General features: G+C 38.1%; 1 protein-coding gene across 4 annotated transcripts in view; it reads left to right on the top strand.

The window, feature by feature from the left end:
• Positions 1-12941, top strand: part of Daao2 (D-amino acid oxidase 2) — a 64126-nt gene extending 51185 nt beyond the window's left edge. For 2 of the 4 annotated variants that reach the window (XM_070086746.1, XM_070086744.1), the window contains 3 exons: positions 505-622; positions 4927-5028; positions 12664-12941. In XM_070086746.1, the coding sequence (XP_069942847.1) occupies positions 505-622; positions 4927-5028; positions 12664-12786 (343 nt within the window). In that variant the 3' untranslated portion in view covers positions 12787-12941. Of the gene's footprint in view, positions 1-504; positions 623-4926; positions 5029-7687; positions 11560-12663 lie in introns of those variants that run through there. The other 2 variants (XM_070086745.1, XR_011392199.1) reach the window with 2 other exon arrangements.
• The last annotated feature ends 1357 nt before the right edge of the window (positions 12942-14298 follow it).

Genomic DNA, 14298 nt, shown 5'->3' with positions numbered 1-14298 from the left:
GGCCAAATTGCAAATTTCTGACCACGTTATTGGGTAGTTGAAATCGGTAAATGGGCAGTTTCTTGTACTCAGTCGATAGAAAAAATGGAGTTCTAAAGAAATAGCTATGAGTTCGGTCGACTGGAACAATGGAATTAGCCGAAAATAGGGCTCAAAGTGGGCGAAATCACCGATTTGTAAATGTCGCTAACTTCACGAGAGTGTAATTCCGTCAGTTTTCCATCAAATTTCGTTCTTTTGGTGTCATTACAATCGGGAAAAGATTCTCTATCATTTCATAAGATTTTTTTTTTTTTTTTTGAGGGGGGGGGGGAATTTTGCGACACCAGGAGACACCTCAGGATTTGGGGTTGCGACAGTCAAGGGGTTAAATATATAGAGTTTAGACCAACTTCACAGCAACATGTATTATTTTCATTAGTACGTTAGTCCTTCATGCAATAGTAATTACAGCATACTATTGTTATTTATATTATTATTATTGTTGTATTATCATTATGGTAGCTTGGAGACAGTGGTACTGGGTGGGACCAACCAAGACCATGACTGGCGGCTGGAAGTGGACCCTACCGACTCACAGACCATCTGGGACAATTGTACAGCCCTCATGCCCTCATTAAAGGTTAGTGGACCCTCTCTTGGTCCATATTTCTTACTTATGGCATATAATCCTCACATTTTGCTTTTTTCTTGTCTGTAGCCCTCCTTGCTTCTCCTCTGTATTAATTAAGCAATGGTTGATCATTGTCCTTGGCCTTCTCATAAGGTCTGTAACCCACCTTCTTATATTAAGTCTTATACTTTCACTCAGTCACTACCACTTCCTCTATCATTATCTCCAACCCTTCTTTAAATTCTCTATCTCTCACATGTTTCCCCATAGCTTCTTTGTCACTGTCTGTAGCCCTCACTTTACCCTGTAAACTGAGAGTTTTTTAAAGTTTTCTCTGAAACAATGTTAATGTCTTGCCTAATTTTTCTTTTTTTTTTTCTTTTTAATCAAATTATTATGAATGCAGGTAGCAATTTCAAAGCCTGTTGCACCTGGCTATAACTCAAGTCTTCAGTCAAGAACAACCAGACAATTAAAGGCAAAGGCAAACATATGGGGAACTAGTTTTTTCTTTGCCGGTATATTCCTTCACCAGTGGAGATGTCCTGTCTAAGGGCAATGTGTGGTGTAAATATTATGCAGAAAATTCAGAGTATGGAAATTAGGAAAAGGTGTGGAGTTAATAAAAGTATTAGTCAGAGGGCAGAAGAGGGGTTGTTGAGGTGGTTTGGTCATTTAGAGAGAATGGATCAAAGTAGAATGACATGGAAAGCATATAAATCTATAGGGGAAGGAAGGCGAAGTAGGGGTCATCCTTGAAAGGGTTGGAGAGAGGGGGTAAAGGAGGTTTTGTGGGCGAGGGGCTTGGACTTCCAGCAAGCGTGCGTGAGCGTGTTAGATAGGAGTGAATGGAGACGAATGGTACTTGGGACCTGACAATCTGTTGGAGTGTGAGCAGGGTAATATTTAGTGAAGGGATTCAGGGAAACCGGTTATTTTCATATAGTCGGACTTGAGTCCTGGAAATGGGAAGTACAATGCCTTCACTTTAAAGGAGGGGTTTGGGATATTGGCAGTTTGGAGGGATATGTTGTGTATCTTTATAGGTATATGCTGCTAAACTGTTGTATTCTGAGCACCTCTGCACAAACAGTGATAATGTGTGAGTGTGGTGAAAGTGTTGAATGATGATGAAAGCATTTTCTTTTTGGGGATTTTCTTTCTTTTTTGGGTCACCCTGCCTCAGTGGGAGACAGCCGACTTGTTAAAAAAAAAAAAAAATAGCAGTATAGCAACAGTAAGCCAGAGAGCAAAGAGCCATTCATAACAGGAAGTTTACACCTTAGAATAGACAAGAGAGTATGAGTCAGCATCTGACCCTACAGCTGAGTGGTCAAGCACAACGTCACCTCGGTTAAGGGGTGGGAGGGGGGGTAGCAGCTCTGATACTGTTGGTTGGTTGACCTGGACAATTAATAGAGCAGTGAGGCTCTAGAACTGCTATATCCTGAATTGCCAGTTCACTGGTCGAAAGGGCATGCCAGTGGGTGTGTGATGGATATCAAATAAATTGTAATATATTTGGTGCCTGCCACACAAGTACTGAAATATGCATATATGTACAATGTTTTATATGTACTATATTGTACACAGTTTTTCAGACATTTGTCCAAGGGATGCAAATATAGGCCTATCCTTAACCTATAAATTACTTATTTGGTTTAGTAAAATATAAAGATTATATAGTGTTTATCAGTTATAAAATAAAAAGTGATAAAAATTACCATTAAAGTTATGCAAGATCAAAAAGCTTAACATACTCTTAATTAAGACATTCAAAGTTTATGGATTGCAGATGCCACCATTTGTTTATTCATCACCTATGGAAACTTTTTTGCTTTCATATGTTGAATATAACACTGCAGTTATGTAATGAGTATAATGTACATAATTTCAATTTCATTTTTAATATTTAACCCTCTCAGGGTCCAGAGGCCAAATTTCCAAGTGTGCACCAGGGTCCAAGAATTTTCATAAAACAATTTTGTTATTTTTTCTTATGAAATGATAGAGAATCTTTTTCTGAAGGTAATAAAACAAAAAGTACGAAATTTGATGAAATTATGCTCTCACGAATTTTGATGTGCCGGCGATATTTACGCATCGACAATTTTGCCGACTTTGACTCCCATTTTAGGCCAATTACAGTATTCCAGTCAACCAAATTCTTAGCTATTTCACTAGTATTACTTCTATTCTATCGATTGAGCACAAGAAATCGCCAAGTCAACTGTTTCAACGACAAAATAAAGGGACCGGAAATTGGTAATTTGGCCAATTTATTGCAAAGTTCAAAATATTCCAGTTTCAAAATAGGGTCCAGAATAAACAATGCAGGCATTCCTGGCACTAAACTAACATTTCCTCTGTTCATTAGTTATGTTTTCAGGGTTTACAAATGAATTCCATTTTGATTTTTTATTCACATAATGAATTTTTATTCAAACCAAAAAATAGAAAATTTACTGTTATGCAATACTGTAATAATTGTATAAAGAATATCACCACATTTGTGAACGTATATTGGACCCACCAGCTGTCATGTATTAGACTTGTGAGGTCATTTGTTTACTCTTGAACATCGGCAAAAATTTAACATTTCTGCTACTTTGAGCTCAGTTTTAAGCCATTTCCAGTACTAAAACCAATCAAAATCATCTCTATTTCTGTAGTATATCTTCCATTCTATCAAATGAGACCAAGAAATTGCAAATACAATTATAAAAAGCATACAAAAAGACACTGCAAAATTGATGTTTTAATCGAAAATTACGGTCTCAGTTTTTTTTCTCTCATCATGCAGTGTGTGCTGCAGGATTTGTTTTATGTGGTAGATCTACGGTTTGGACCCTGAACGTAAAGCCGTAGATCTATGGCACAGACCCTGAAAGGGTTAAAGAAGTTTCAATTTAAGAGTTGAAAAAGCACAACATTTATTTAAGATGTGGAAGAAAATGAGTGTAAGTGATAATCTGTGGTTATGAAAAGTATTTAGGGTGCATTGTATTAATAAATTAAAAACTCTCTCAATGGACTTTTTATATTAAAAATGCAGTGTCATTTACTCTGTGTTATCCAAAAGTATAAATACATACTGTCAGTTACTCTATATAAAAATAGCATAAATGTGCATGGATGATTTAACTAAATATTGTATACTGTACAGTAAGGTGTAGTAAATATTTTTGGCTTAACTCAGCAGTGTTGATAATTCCCAAAAGGTTTTGGTTAGTCACAATCTGTTAATATGTACGTACTTATCAAATGTTTAGACCATGCATGACGTAATTCACACAGCAAGAAAGATTATAACAGGCAGAGCAGCATTAACAATCTTGATGTTATACGTACTTAGAGAGCTGGTAGGTATGGTTCATGAATTGCAATTTCACATTCATAATTTATTTACAAAGTAATGCATTTCACAGTTCATTGATTACAATCACACATTTCTCAGGGTGAATGGTTACTTTACACTTCACTGCATTAACCTATCACAAGCATTAAGGTGCAGCATGTCATTCACAGCACTGTTTCAACATAGAAATGGTTCACTCAAACCCCATCACATTTTATCTCACTTTTCAGTCTTGTAATACTGGCTTAGTTACTTTCAGCTTACTTGATGGTACTTACATTCTACCAATACCCAGTTTACCAGCTTTATATGTATATCTGCCTGTCTGCCCCCATCATCTCTTGACCAGCTCATTTAGCTTTACTACATTAATGCATTCAAGAGCCAAAGAATTCCATTGCCTTTGACATGGGTAACATGCAGCAGTCTTCCTCATACAACCAGCTAAAATTCATGTACACATAGCAGCTGATAGCTGTTGCAACACACATGCATACTATTAAACTCTAATTTCTCTTACTAATAATTTTTTTTTTTAAATTGACTGTTAATAGCAAGTAAACAAAAATGCATTTAATATGTTGGATTTCTTTATGAAGATCAATAGGTTGTATCATTTCACCCAACTTTTCTGTAGTGATTGGTGGCCCAAAATATATTATTGGATATACACTGTATATTAAAAGATATTTACTAAATTTAAAGAGAAACTTTCGTTTTTCTGTTTTGGTCACCCTGCCTCGGTGGGATACTGCCAGTTTATTGAAAAAAAAAAATAAGAGATATAAACTATACCTCACTGTATGTACACAGAAATGTCTTTATTCTCGTCTTAAGGATTAAGATATTCTTGATGGTAATGTACAAGTAAATTATGGCCTTAATGCCCCACATGAAATTGGTATGTCTTTAACCTAACATACTATTTTGTCTTTGTTAATGTTGTGACCACAAGAAAGCTGAGGTGATAAAAGAGTGGGTAGGGCTGCGACCTTGCAGGGAAAGTGGTGTTCGTCTTGAGGCAGATGAGCTACAAGTGGACTCACGGATAGTTCCAGTAAGTCTTTGGCTGCACCGGTCCAATATTTTTTTGACATGCTGGCTGTCAAACACCACAGTAGAATGACTCAAATAAAAAGCATGTTCACCATCATTAATTCAATAACTATCTTACCACAATTTAAATGACCCTCTGAGCTACAACATTCCCAACCCTCTTCAAAATACAAGCACTGTACTTCCCACATTGAAAACTAAACCTAGCTAATCAGTTTTCTTGTTTCCCCTCATGAATGATACCCTGCTCACATTCCAACAGCTCACACTAACCTGCTGGATGCTCACACTTCTGTCATTCAGAACCTTCTCCCTTCCCACTCCTCCCAGCTGTACTTGGGACAACTTCCTTCCACCCCGCTGCTCCACTTCAGAGCATCAATATGTATCTCACTAAACAAACTGACTGAGGCAAAGAGAAATAATCAAGACGCCAAACAGCTGACTGTCAGCAAAATTAATGCAATCCGAAAAGAATGCCCTGCAAATGACTCTAAAGGCATATTTAAATCCTTCCATTTGTAAATATACTGAATCATCACCTTCAAAGAATATACAGTATTAGAGCACCTGCCAAAATGACTAGCATCACAAGAACCTTCAAGCTCATCTTGTGGAATATCAGAAGTGGGAGGAAAAGATTGTATGACCTATTCTGTGCAAGCCTAACAAGGTAAGTATCTTGTATTTACAAGAACCATACACTCCTAGCACTAAGAACAAAATCCTTCTAAAATTGTCAGGATATGTTACCTTCCCCAGTCTTGACCTATGTCAAAAGTGGGCTGGCATGAAAACACATCAAAGACTACAAAAGTGATGACATCTACCATCAGACCTTTCAATTTGCCACAGCATCTGGTACCTTCAACCTATGTAATGTGTATGAGATGTGACAAAGTGAAAAAGAACACCCTTCCAAGAGTAGCTCAGAGATTACCATAAAAGGAATTTTAATGCAAAGCATATAGATTTACAAGACAACAAAATTAACACAAATGGATGGAAGGGTGTTCATTAGATATTTCCCACCCTAAAGGAGGTAGACTTGACTATGTCATGGGACACGGACTCATTGACACTGCTGTTTGTGGATTTATTGTGCATGAACTGGTCAGCGACAACTTTACCCTCCTCAGTACATACAGTAGGTTCCTGCTTTTTGGCATTCTGCTAATACGGCAATCTCAAATTATGACCAAAACTTTCTATACGGCAAGTGGTCTTTCAGATACGGTGCGGGCCACCCGGTTTGTTTACATTCTCCTTGAGCACATCTCTCTATTATGTAATAATAATCACTCTCGGGCACATTAAATGTCTAATTTTACGTCAATATAGACATTTTCATTAATCCATCTATGATATTTTCTTCAAAATTATGTAAGAAACACGTTACATAGTATATAAACATTTTGTTTATATACTATGGAGGTGTGGTAGCCGGGCGGAGGGAAAACATCACGTCACTCTCCTTAATACATAATGCTTTTGTTTACAGTTCTCGGCTTGAATTATTCATTACTTCTCCCTTTGTTTATGATGGCATCTAAAGGTAGTTGTTATAAATGAGTAAACTCAGTGAACATGGTATGTCGATGGTAATAATATGGCTCTGAGCCACATTAAATATCGTGTAGCTATGTAGGTAGGTGTAGGTATGTAGCCCAGGCGGACTACGTACCTACATTATTAAAACTGATATGTATGTGTACCTGTACCTCAGTAAACTTACACACTGGGCTGGCATGCAGGTACACATTAAAATCACTAAGAGTGTCTTATTGGTCTTGAAGATGCCATCTTAATAATGATAATAACAATAATAATCACAAAGGAGCATTAAATATTGTATAAAATGTTAATATAGACTTGAGTCCTGGAAATGGGAAGTACAATGCCTGCACTTTAAAGGAGGGGTTTGGGATATTGGCAGTTTGGAGGGATATGTTGTGTATCTTTATACGTATATGCTTCTAAACTGTTGTATTCTGAGCACCTCTACAAAAACAGTGATAATGTGTGAGTGTGGTGAAAGTGTTGAATGATGATGACAGCATTTTGTTTTTGGGGATTTTCTTTCTTTTTTGGGTCACCCTGCCTCGGTGGGAGACGGCTGACTTGTTGAAAAAAAAAAATAGACATTTTGCCTAATCCATCTAAATACAGCCCACAGTAGAATAAATTAACATAAATATGAGATGTGGTAGCCAGGCAACTTGTGGTAGGCAGGCAACTTGTGGTAGGCAGGCAACTTGTGGTAGCCAGGCAACTTGTGGCAGCCAGGCAACTTGTGGTAGACAGGCAACCTGTGGTAGCCAGGCAACTTGTAGGACTTGTGACGAAAACCTGACGCGTTCATCTGGTTTGTTTACATTATGTGTGGGTGGGGTTGGGAGGGCTGACCTTCCTGGCTACTTATACTTCCCAACTTTACTTCAGACAAATAAAACTCACCTCTCACTATACATTAAGACTACAAATATTTTAAGGTAATTAATGAGTGTACCACATGTGCATTTTATCGCTCAAGGGAGCGTAGGTGTAAGTGGCCAGGCAGGATGTCATACCTCCCACATGTCTTTCTACAAATAAATACTTTTCACCTCTCACCCTACATTACGACCATTTTAAGACTACAAATATTATAAGGTAAGTAATGTAGGTAGTAGGTTGGTAGACAGCAACCACCCAGGGAGGTACTACCGTCCTGCCAAGTGAGTGTAAAACGAAAGCCTGTAATTGTTTTACATGATGGTAGGATTGCTGGTGTCTTTTGTCTGTCTCATAAATATGCAAGATTACAGGTACGTCTTGCTACTTCTACTTACACTTAGGTCACACTACACATACATGTACACGTTTATTTATACACACTCATCTGAGTTTTCTTTGATTTTATCTTAATAGTTCTTGGTCTTATTACTTTTCCTTTTATATCCATGGGGAAGTGGAATAAGAATCTTTCCTCCGTAAGCCATGCGTGTTGTAAAAGTCAACTAAAATGCCGGGAACAATGGGCTAGTAACCCCTTTTCCTGTAAAGATTACTAAAAAGAATAAGAAGAAGAAAATTGTCAAAGTGGGAAGTCTGAATGTGCGTGGATGTTGTGCAAATGATAAGAAAGAGATGATTGTGGATGTTATGAATGAGAAGAAACTGGATGTCCTGGCTTTAAGTGAAACAAAGCTGAAGGGGGTGGGAGAGTTTCAATGGAGAGGAATAAATGGGATTAGGTCAGGGGTTTCAAACAGAGTTAGAGCTAAAGAAGGAGTAGCAATAATGTTGAAGGATAAGCTATGGCAGGAAAAGAGGGACTACAAATGTATAAATTCAAGGATTATGTGGAGTAAAATAAAGATTGGATGTGAAAAGTGGGTTATAGTAAGCGTGTATGCACCTGGAGAAGAGAGAAGTGTAGAGGAGAGAGAGAGATTCTGGGAAATGTTGAGTGAATGCGTGGGGAGTTTTGAATCAAGTGTGAGAGTAATGGTGGTTGGGGATTTCAATGCTAAAGTGGGTAAAAATGTTATGGAGGGAGTAGTAGGTAATTTTGGGGTGCCAGGGGTAAATGTAAATAGGGAGCCTTTAATTGAGCTATGTGTAGAAAGAAATTTGGTAATAAGTAATACATATTTTATGAAAAAGAGGATAAATAAATATACAAGGTATGATGTAGCACGTAATGAAAGTAGTTTGTTAGATTATGTATTGGTGGATAAAAGGTTGATGGGTAGGCTCCAGGATGTACATGTTTATAGAGGGGCAACTGATATATCGGATCATTATTTAGTTGTAGCTACAGTTAGAGTAAGAGGTAGATGGGAAAAGAGGAAGGTGGCAACAACAAGTAAGAGGGAGGTGAAAGTGTATAAACTAAGGGAGGAGGAAGTTCGGGCGAGATATAAGCGACTATTGGCAGAAAGGTGGGCTAGTGCAAAGATGAGTAGTGGGGGGGTTGAAGAGGGTTGGAATAGTTTTAAAAATGCAGTATTAGAATGTGGGGCAGAAGTTTGTGGTTATAGGAGGGTGGGGGCAGGAGGAAAGAGGAGTGATTGGTGGAATGATGAAGTAAAGGGTGTGATAAAAGAGAAAAAGGTAGCTTACGAGAGGTTTTTACAAAGCAGAAGTGTTATAAGAAGAGCAGAGTATATGGAGAGTAAAAGAAAGGTGAAGAGAGTGGTGAGAGAGTGCAAAAGGAGAGCAGATGAAAGAGTGGGAGAGGCACTGTCAAGAAATTTTTATGAAAATAAGAAAAAATTTTGGAGTGAGTTAAACAAGTTAAGGAAGCCTAGGGAAAGTATGGATTTGTCAGTTAAAAACAGAGTAGGGGAGTTAGTAGATGGGGAGAGGGAGGTATTAGGTAGATGGCGAGAATATTTTGAGGAACTTTTAAATGTTAAGGAAGAAAGGGAGGCAGTAATTTCGTGCACTGGCCAGGGAGGTATACCATCTTTTAGGAGTGAAGAAGAGCAGAATGTAAGTGTGGTGGAGGTACGTGAGGCATTACGTAGAATGAAAGGGGGTAAAGCAGCTGGAACTGATGGGATCATGACAGAAATGTTAAAAGCAGGGGGGGATATAGTGTTGGAGTGGTTGGTACTTTTGTTTAATAAATGTATGAAAGAGGGGAAGGTACCTAGGGATTGGCAGAGAGCATGTATAGTCCCTTTATATAAAGGGAAAGGGGACAAAAGAGATTGTAAAAATTATAGAGGAATAAGTTTACTGAGTATACCAGGAAAAGTATACGGTAGGGTTATAATTGAAAGAATTAGAGGTAAGACAGAATGTAGAATTGCGGACGAGCAAGGAGGCTTCAGAGTGGGTAGGGGATGTGTAGATCAAGTGTTTACATTGAAACATATATGTGAACAGTATTTAGATAAAGGTAGGGAAGTTTTTATTGCATTTATGGATTTAGAAAAGGCATATGGTAGAGTGGATAGAGGAGCAATGTGGCAGATGTTGCAAGTATATGGAATAGGTGGTAAGTTACTAAATGCTGTAAAGAGCTTTTATGAGGATAGTGAGGCTCAGGTTAGGGTGTGTAGAAGAGAGGGAGAATACTTCCCGGTAAAAGTAGGTCTTAGACAGGGATGTGTAATGTCACCATGGTTGTTTAATATATTTATAGATGGGGTTGTAAAAGAAGTAAATGCTAGGGTGTTCGGGAGAGGGGTGGGATTAAATTATGGGGAATCAAATTCAAAATGGGAATTGACACAGTTACTTTTTGCTGATGATACTGTGCTTATGGGAGATTCTAAAGAAAAATTACAAAGGTTAGTGGATGAGTTTGAGAATGTGTGTAAAGGTAGAAAGTTGAAAGTGAACATAGAAAAGAGTAAGGTGATGAGGGTATCAAATGATTTAGATAAAGAAAAATTGGATATCAAATTGGGGAGGAGGAGTATGGAAGAAGTGAATGTTTTCAGATACTTGGGAGTTGACGTGTCGGCGGATGGATTTATGAAGGATGAGGTTAATCATAGAATTGATGAGGGAAAAAAGGTGAGTGGTGCGTTGAGGTATATGTGGAGTCAAAAAACATTATCTATGGAGGCAAAGAAGGGAATGTATGAAAGTATAGTAGTACCAACACTCTTATATGGATGTGAAGCTTGGGTGGTAAATGCAGCAGCGAGGAGACGGTTGGAGGCAGTGGAGATGTCCTGTCTAAGGGCAATGTGTGGTGTAAATATTATGCAGAAAATTCGGAGTGTGGAAATTAGGAGAAGGTGTGGAGTTAATAAAAGCATTAGTCAGAGGGCAGAAGAGGGGTTGTTGAGGTGGTTTGGTCATTTAGAGAGAATGGATCAAAGTAGAATGACATGGAAAGCATATAAATCTATAGGGGAAGGAAAGAGGGGTAGGGGTCGTCCTCGAAAGGGTTGGAAAGAGGGGGTAAAGGAGGTTTTGTGGGTGAGGGGCTTGGACTTCCAGCAAGCGTGCATGAGCGTGTTAGATAGGAGTGAATGGAGACGAATGATACTTGGGACCTGACGATCTGTTGGAGTGTGAGCAGGGTAATATTTAGTGAAGGGATTCAGGGAAACCGGTTATTTTCATATAGTCGGACTTGAGTCCTGGAAATGGGAAGTACAATGCCTGCACTTTAAAGGAGGGGTTTGGGATATTGGCAGTTTGGAGGGATATGTTGTGTATCTCTATACATATATGCTTCTAAACTGTTGTATTCTGAGCACCTCTGCAAAAGCAGTGATAATGTGTGAGTGTGGTGAAAGTGTTGAATGATGATGAAAGTATTTTCTTTTTGGGGATTTTCTTTCTTTTTTTTTTTGGGTCACCCTGCCTCGGTGGGAGACGGCCGACTTGTTGAAAAAAAAAAAAAAAAAAAAAAAAGTAATGTGTGTACTGTATATGCATTTTATTGCTCTAGGGAGCTTTAAGCATCGTAGTATAATATGTGTGGGTGGGGTGGGGTGGCCAGGAGGGCTACCACACCTGACTTCTTAAGAGTAAATACTGCTCACCTTTTGCCCTACATTAAGACTACAAATATTTTGAGGTAAAAAATGAGTGTACTGTGTGTGCATTTTAATTTTTAATGCCTAGTTCTATTGCTAACTTAATATGTTAAACTTGTTATCTGGCATTTATATGCATTTATAAATGGAAAAAAATGGAGTTCTGCTTTCCGGCAGTAGCCTGGAACCTAACCTGCCGAATAAGTGGGACCCTACTGTACACAATAAGTGATGTAAGCCACTGCCCTTTGTTAGAAATGCCATCACTCTTAACGAGCCTGGCCCATGGCTGGGCTCAGAGTAGATAAACTCTCGAAACTCCAAAGGTATATCAAAGGTATACCAGGCATGTCACACCTAGCATGAAGCATTTACTACAGTGAATGCACTATATGAGGACTGTTACTGAAATAATGAACTATCATAACACCTATGTAAAATGAGTTAGCTCCACTTCAACTAAAAAGGAGCAGCAGCAAGAGTGGGCCACTGACTCATGGCTTTGAACTCCGCATGAGAAATATAGATATTGCAAAACAGTTAATTCACTCTTAGTTTCTCAAAGCAAGCCATGAATTCAGGGAATTGAGAAAGTAAATATATGGTCAGTATTGGGAACAGTTTTTGCAACCTTACCACTTCTACTGCCCAAAGGTCAGAAATCAAGAAAATCTCAAAACCAAATATGTCTTTACTTGAACATCACTTGCCCATGATGTATGCAGACATGCTACTTGACCAGTATCAAAAGTCTAAAGTCTGTAAGGTTTACACTGGAATGTTCACCTTCAATGGCAAAAACAAGCAGTAGTATCAGCAAGCTCAAAATTATTACTGCTTGTGAGTCAGTAGACACATATGATACCTATAACATAACCCTTTGAATTTCAAACTGCATTGAAAAAAGGGAAAGATGGCATAACCTATAACACTCTTTGCCTTCTCAACGAATTGCCCAACAACCCTCTCCTGTCAATTTTCCCTGGCACCGATGATGTGTTCCTAGCAACCTTGAAAAGTTTTTTGTCAGAATGGCATTATGATAGCAAATTTTCACAAAACCCCTATGGGTTTAGTGCTTCCCCTAAATATAATATAGTACTGTATTAATAATAATAATAATAATAATTATTATTGTTCTGCAGGTGGTGCACAACTATGGTCATGGAGGTTCTGGGGTAACACTGTTTTGGGGCTGCAGTAAAGAAGTTGCTGACATAGCCTGTGACCTCATTCACAAGCATTATGGTCTACCCAGCAGGCTCTAGACCTCCTCTACAAGCTCTAAATAGTGCATAAAGATGCATTATTTAAGATTAAGACATGTTCATCAAGCAGGCAGCTTCACTTGCTCTTAACTTTTGCCATTTACTACAGAACTCTGAATTTAATAAATCAATAAAAAATTCCACTGATTTCAAAATTTTTCATTATTATTGCCAATATTCTCATGGGACTGTGTTTACAAAGTATGAGCTCTTAACTCCTGGGTCCTGCCTCAGTCATCAGTCAGTTTACTTAACATTTTGAGTTGTCTCATATGTCATCACTTACCTGAGGACATAACTTAGTACAGTACTTGATCATTATCCTTTTGTTATTACCATTACTATTACAGTGGACCCCCACTTAACGATCACCTCCAAATGCGACCAATTATGTAAGTGTATTTATGTAAGTGCGTTTGTACGTGTATGTTTGGGGGTCTGAAATGGACTAATCTACTTCACAATATTCCTTATGGGAAAAAATTCGGTCAGTACTGGCACCTGAACATACTACTGGAATGAAAAAAGTTCGTTAACCGGGGGTCCACTGTATAATTATAATTAGTATTCAAGTTATTAGAGTCATTACTGTTAAAATTATTTGGCGTATAGTATTCTGTGCACAACGAAAGTTGTCACCTGATTCCATTAATATTTTACTATATATATATAATTACTGCATCCCTCAAGGGAGGTTCCTGGATGCTGGTGCAGGGCTCTTGATGTGAGGAATTAGATCTGTGCTCCAGTTCCCTAAATTAAGTCTGAATGCCTTTTATTCCACCTCTCCCCACCCCACAGGCACTGTATAATCCCTATGGGTTTAGCACTCCTGTACAATAATAATTACTGCAGAATTTATGGTAATTTTTGTGGTATTAGTGTGATGCCAACAATTTGTGTTTATATTTGGGTGATATGATGATATTTGACATGGGTATGTGACATTAAGTCTGCCAACCTCGAGGTTAGGTTAGCTGGGTGTAATGACCACCAGATGCAAACTAGTATATCAGTCAACTTGTTTAGCCTTCATTACTGTCAATTCTGTTTGTTTTTACTGTATTTTGTATTTTGAATTCCGGGTTCTTACATAACATGTCAGGCCCATCTTGGAGTATGCAGCATCAGTATGGAACTCACATCTGAGGAAGTATGTTAAGAAGCTGGAGAAAGTGCAAAAGTATGCAATGAGACTACTCTCAGATCTATGAAAAAGAGACTTGAGGAATTGAACCTAACAACCCTTTAGGACAGAAGGACCAGTGGAAATATGATAACCAGTGGCAGCTCGTAACGCCAATAATACCTATACTACTACCGTACTGCATCAAACTTCTGTTTTTAATAATTTTTTATCTCATTTCAACAAAATTAAAAATTTGCTTATAAATACATTGAAAACAACATACAACAGATTTTTCCTGTAATATATTTGTCAGTTGCAAATTATTTTAGCGTAAGGTTGATGAAGTCATTCATCTGGCAGTGAGCATCTAGGGGGACTGCAGT

This window comes from Cherax quadricarinatus, chromosome 19 (genome assembly GCF_038502225.1).
Source record: "Cherax quadricarinatus isolate ZL_2023a chromosome 19, ASM3850222v1, whole genome shotgun sequence".
Taxonomy (NCBI): Eukaryota; Metazoa; Arthropoda; class Malacostraca; order Decapoda; family Parastacidae; genus Cherax; species Cherax quadricarinatus.
Note: the sequence above shows the minus strand (reverse complement) of the source record. Positions and strands in the feature narration are given on the sequence as shown.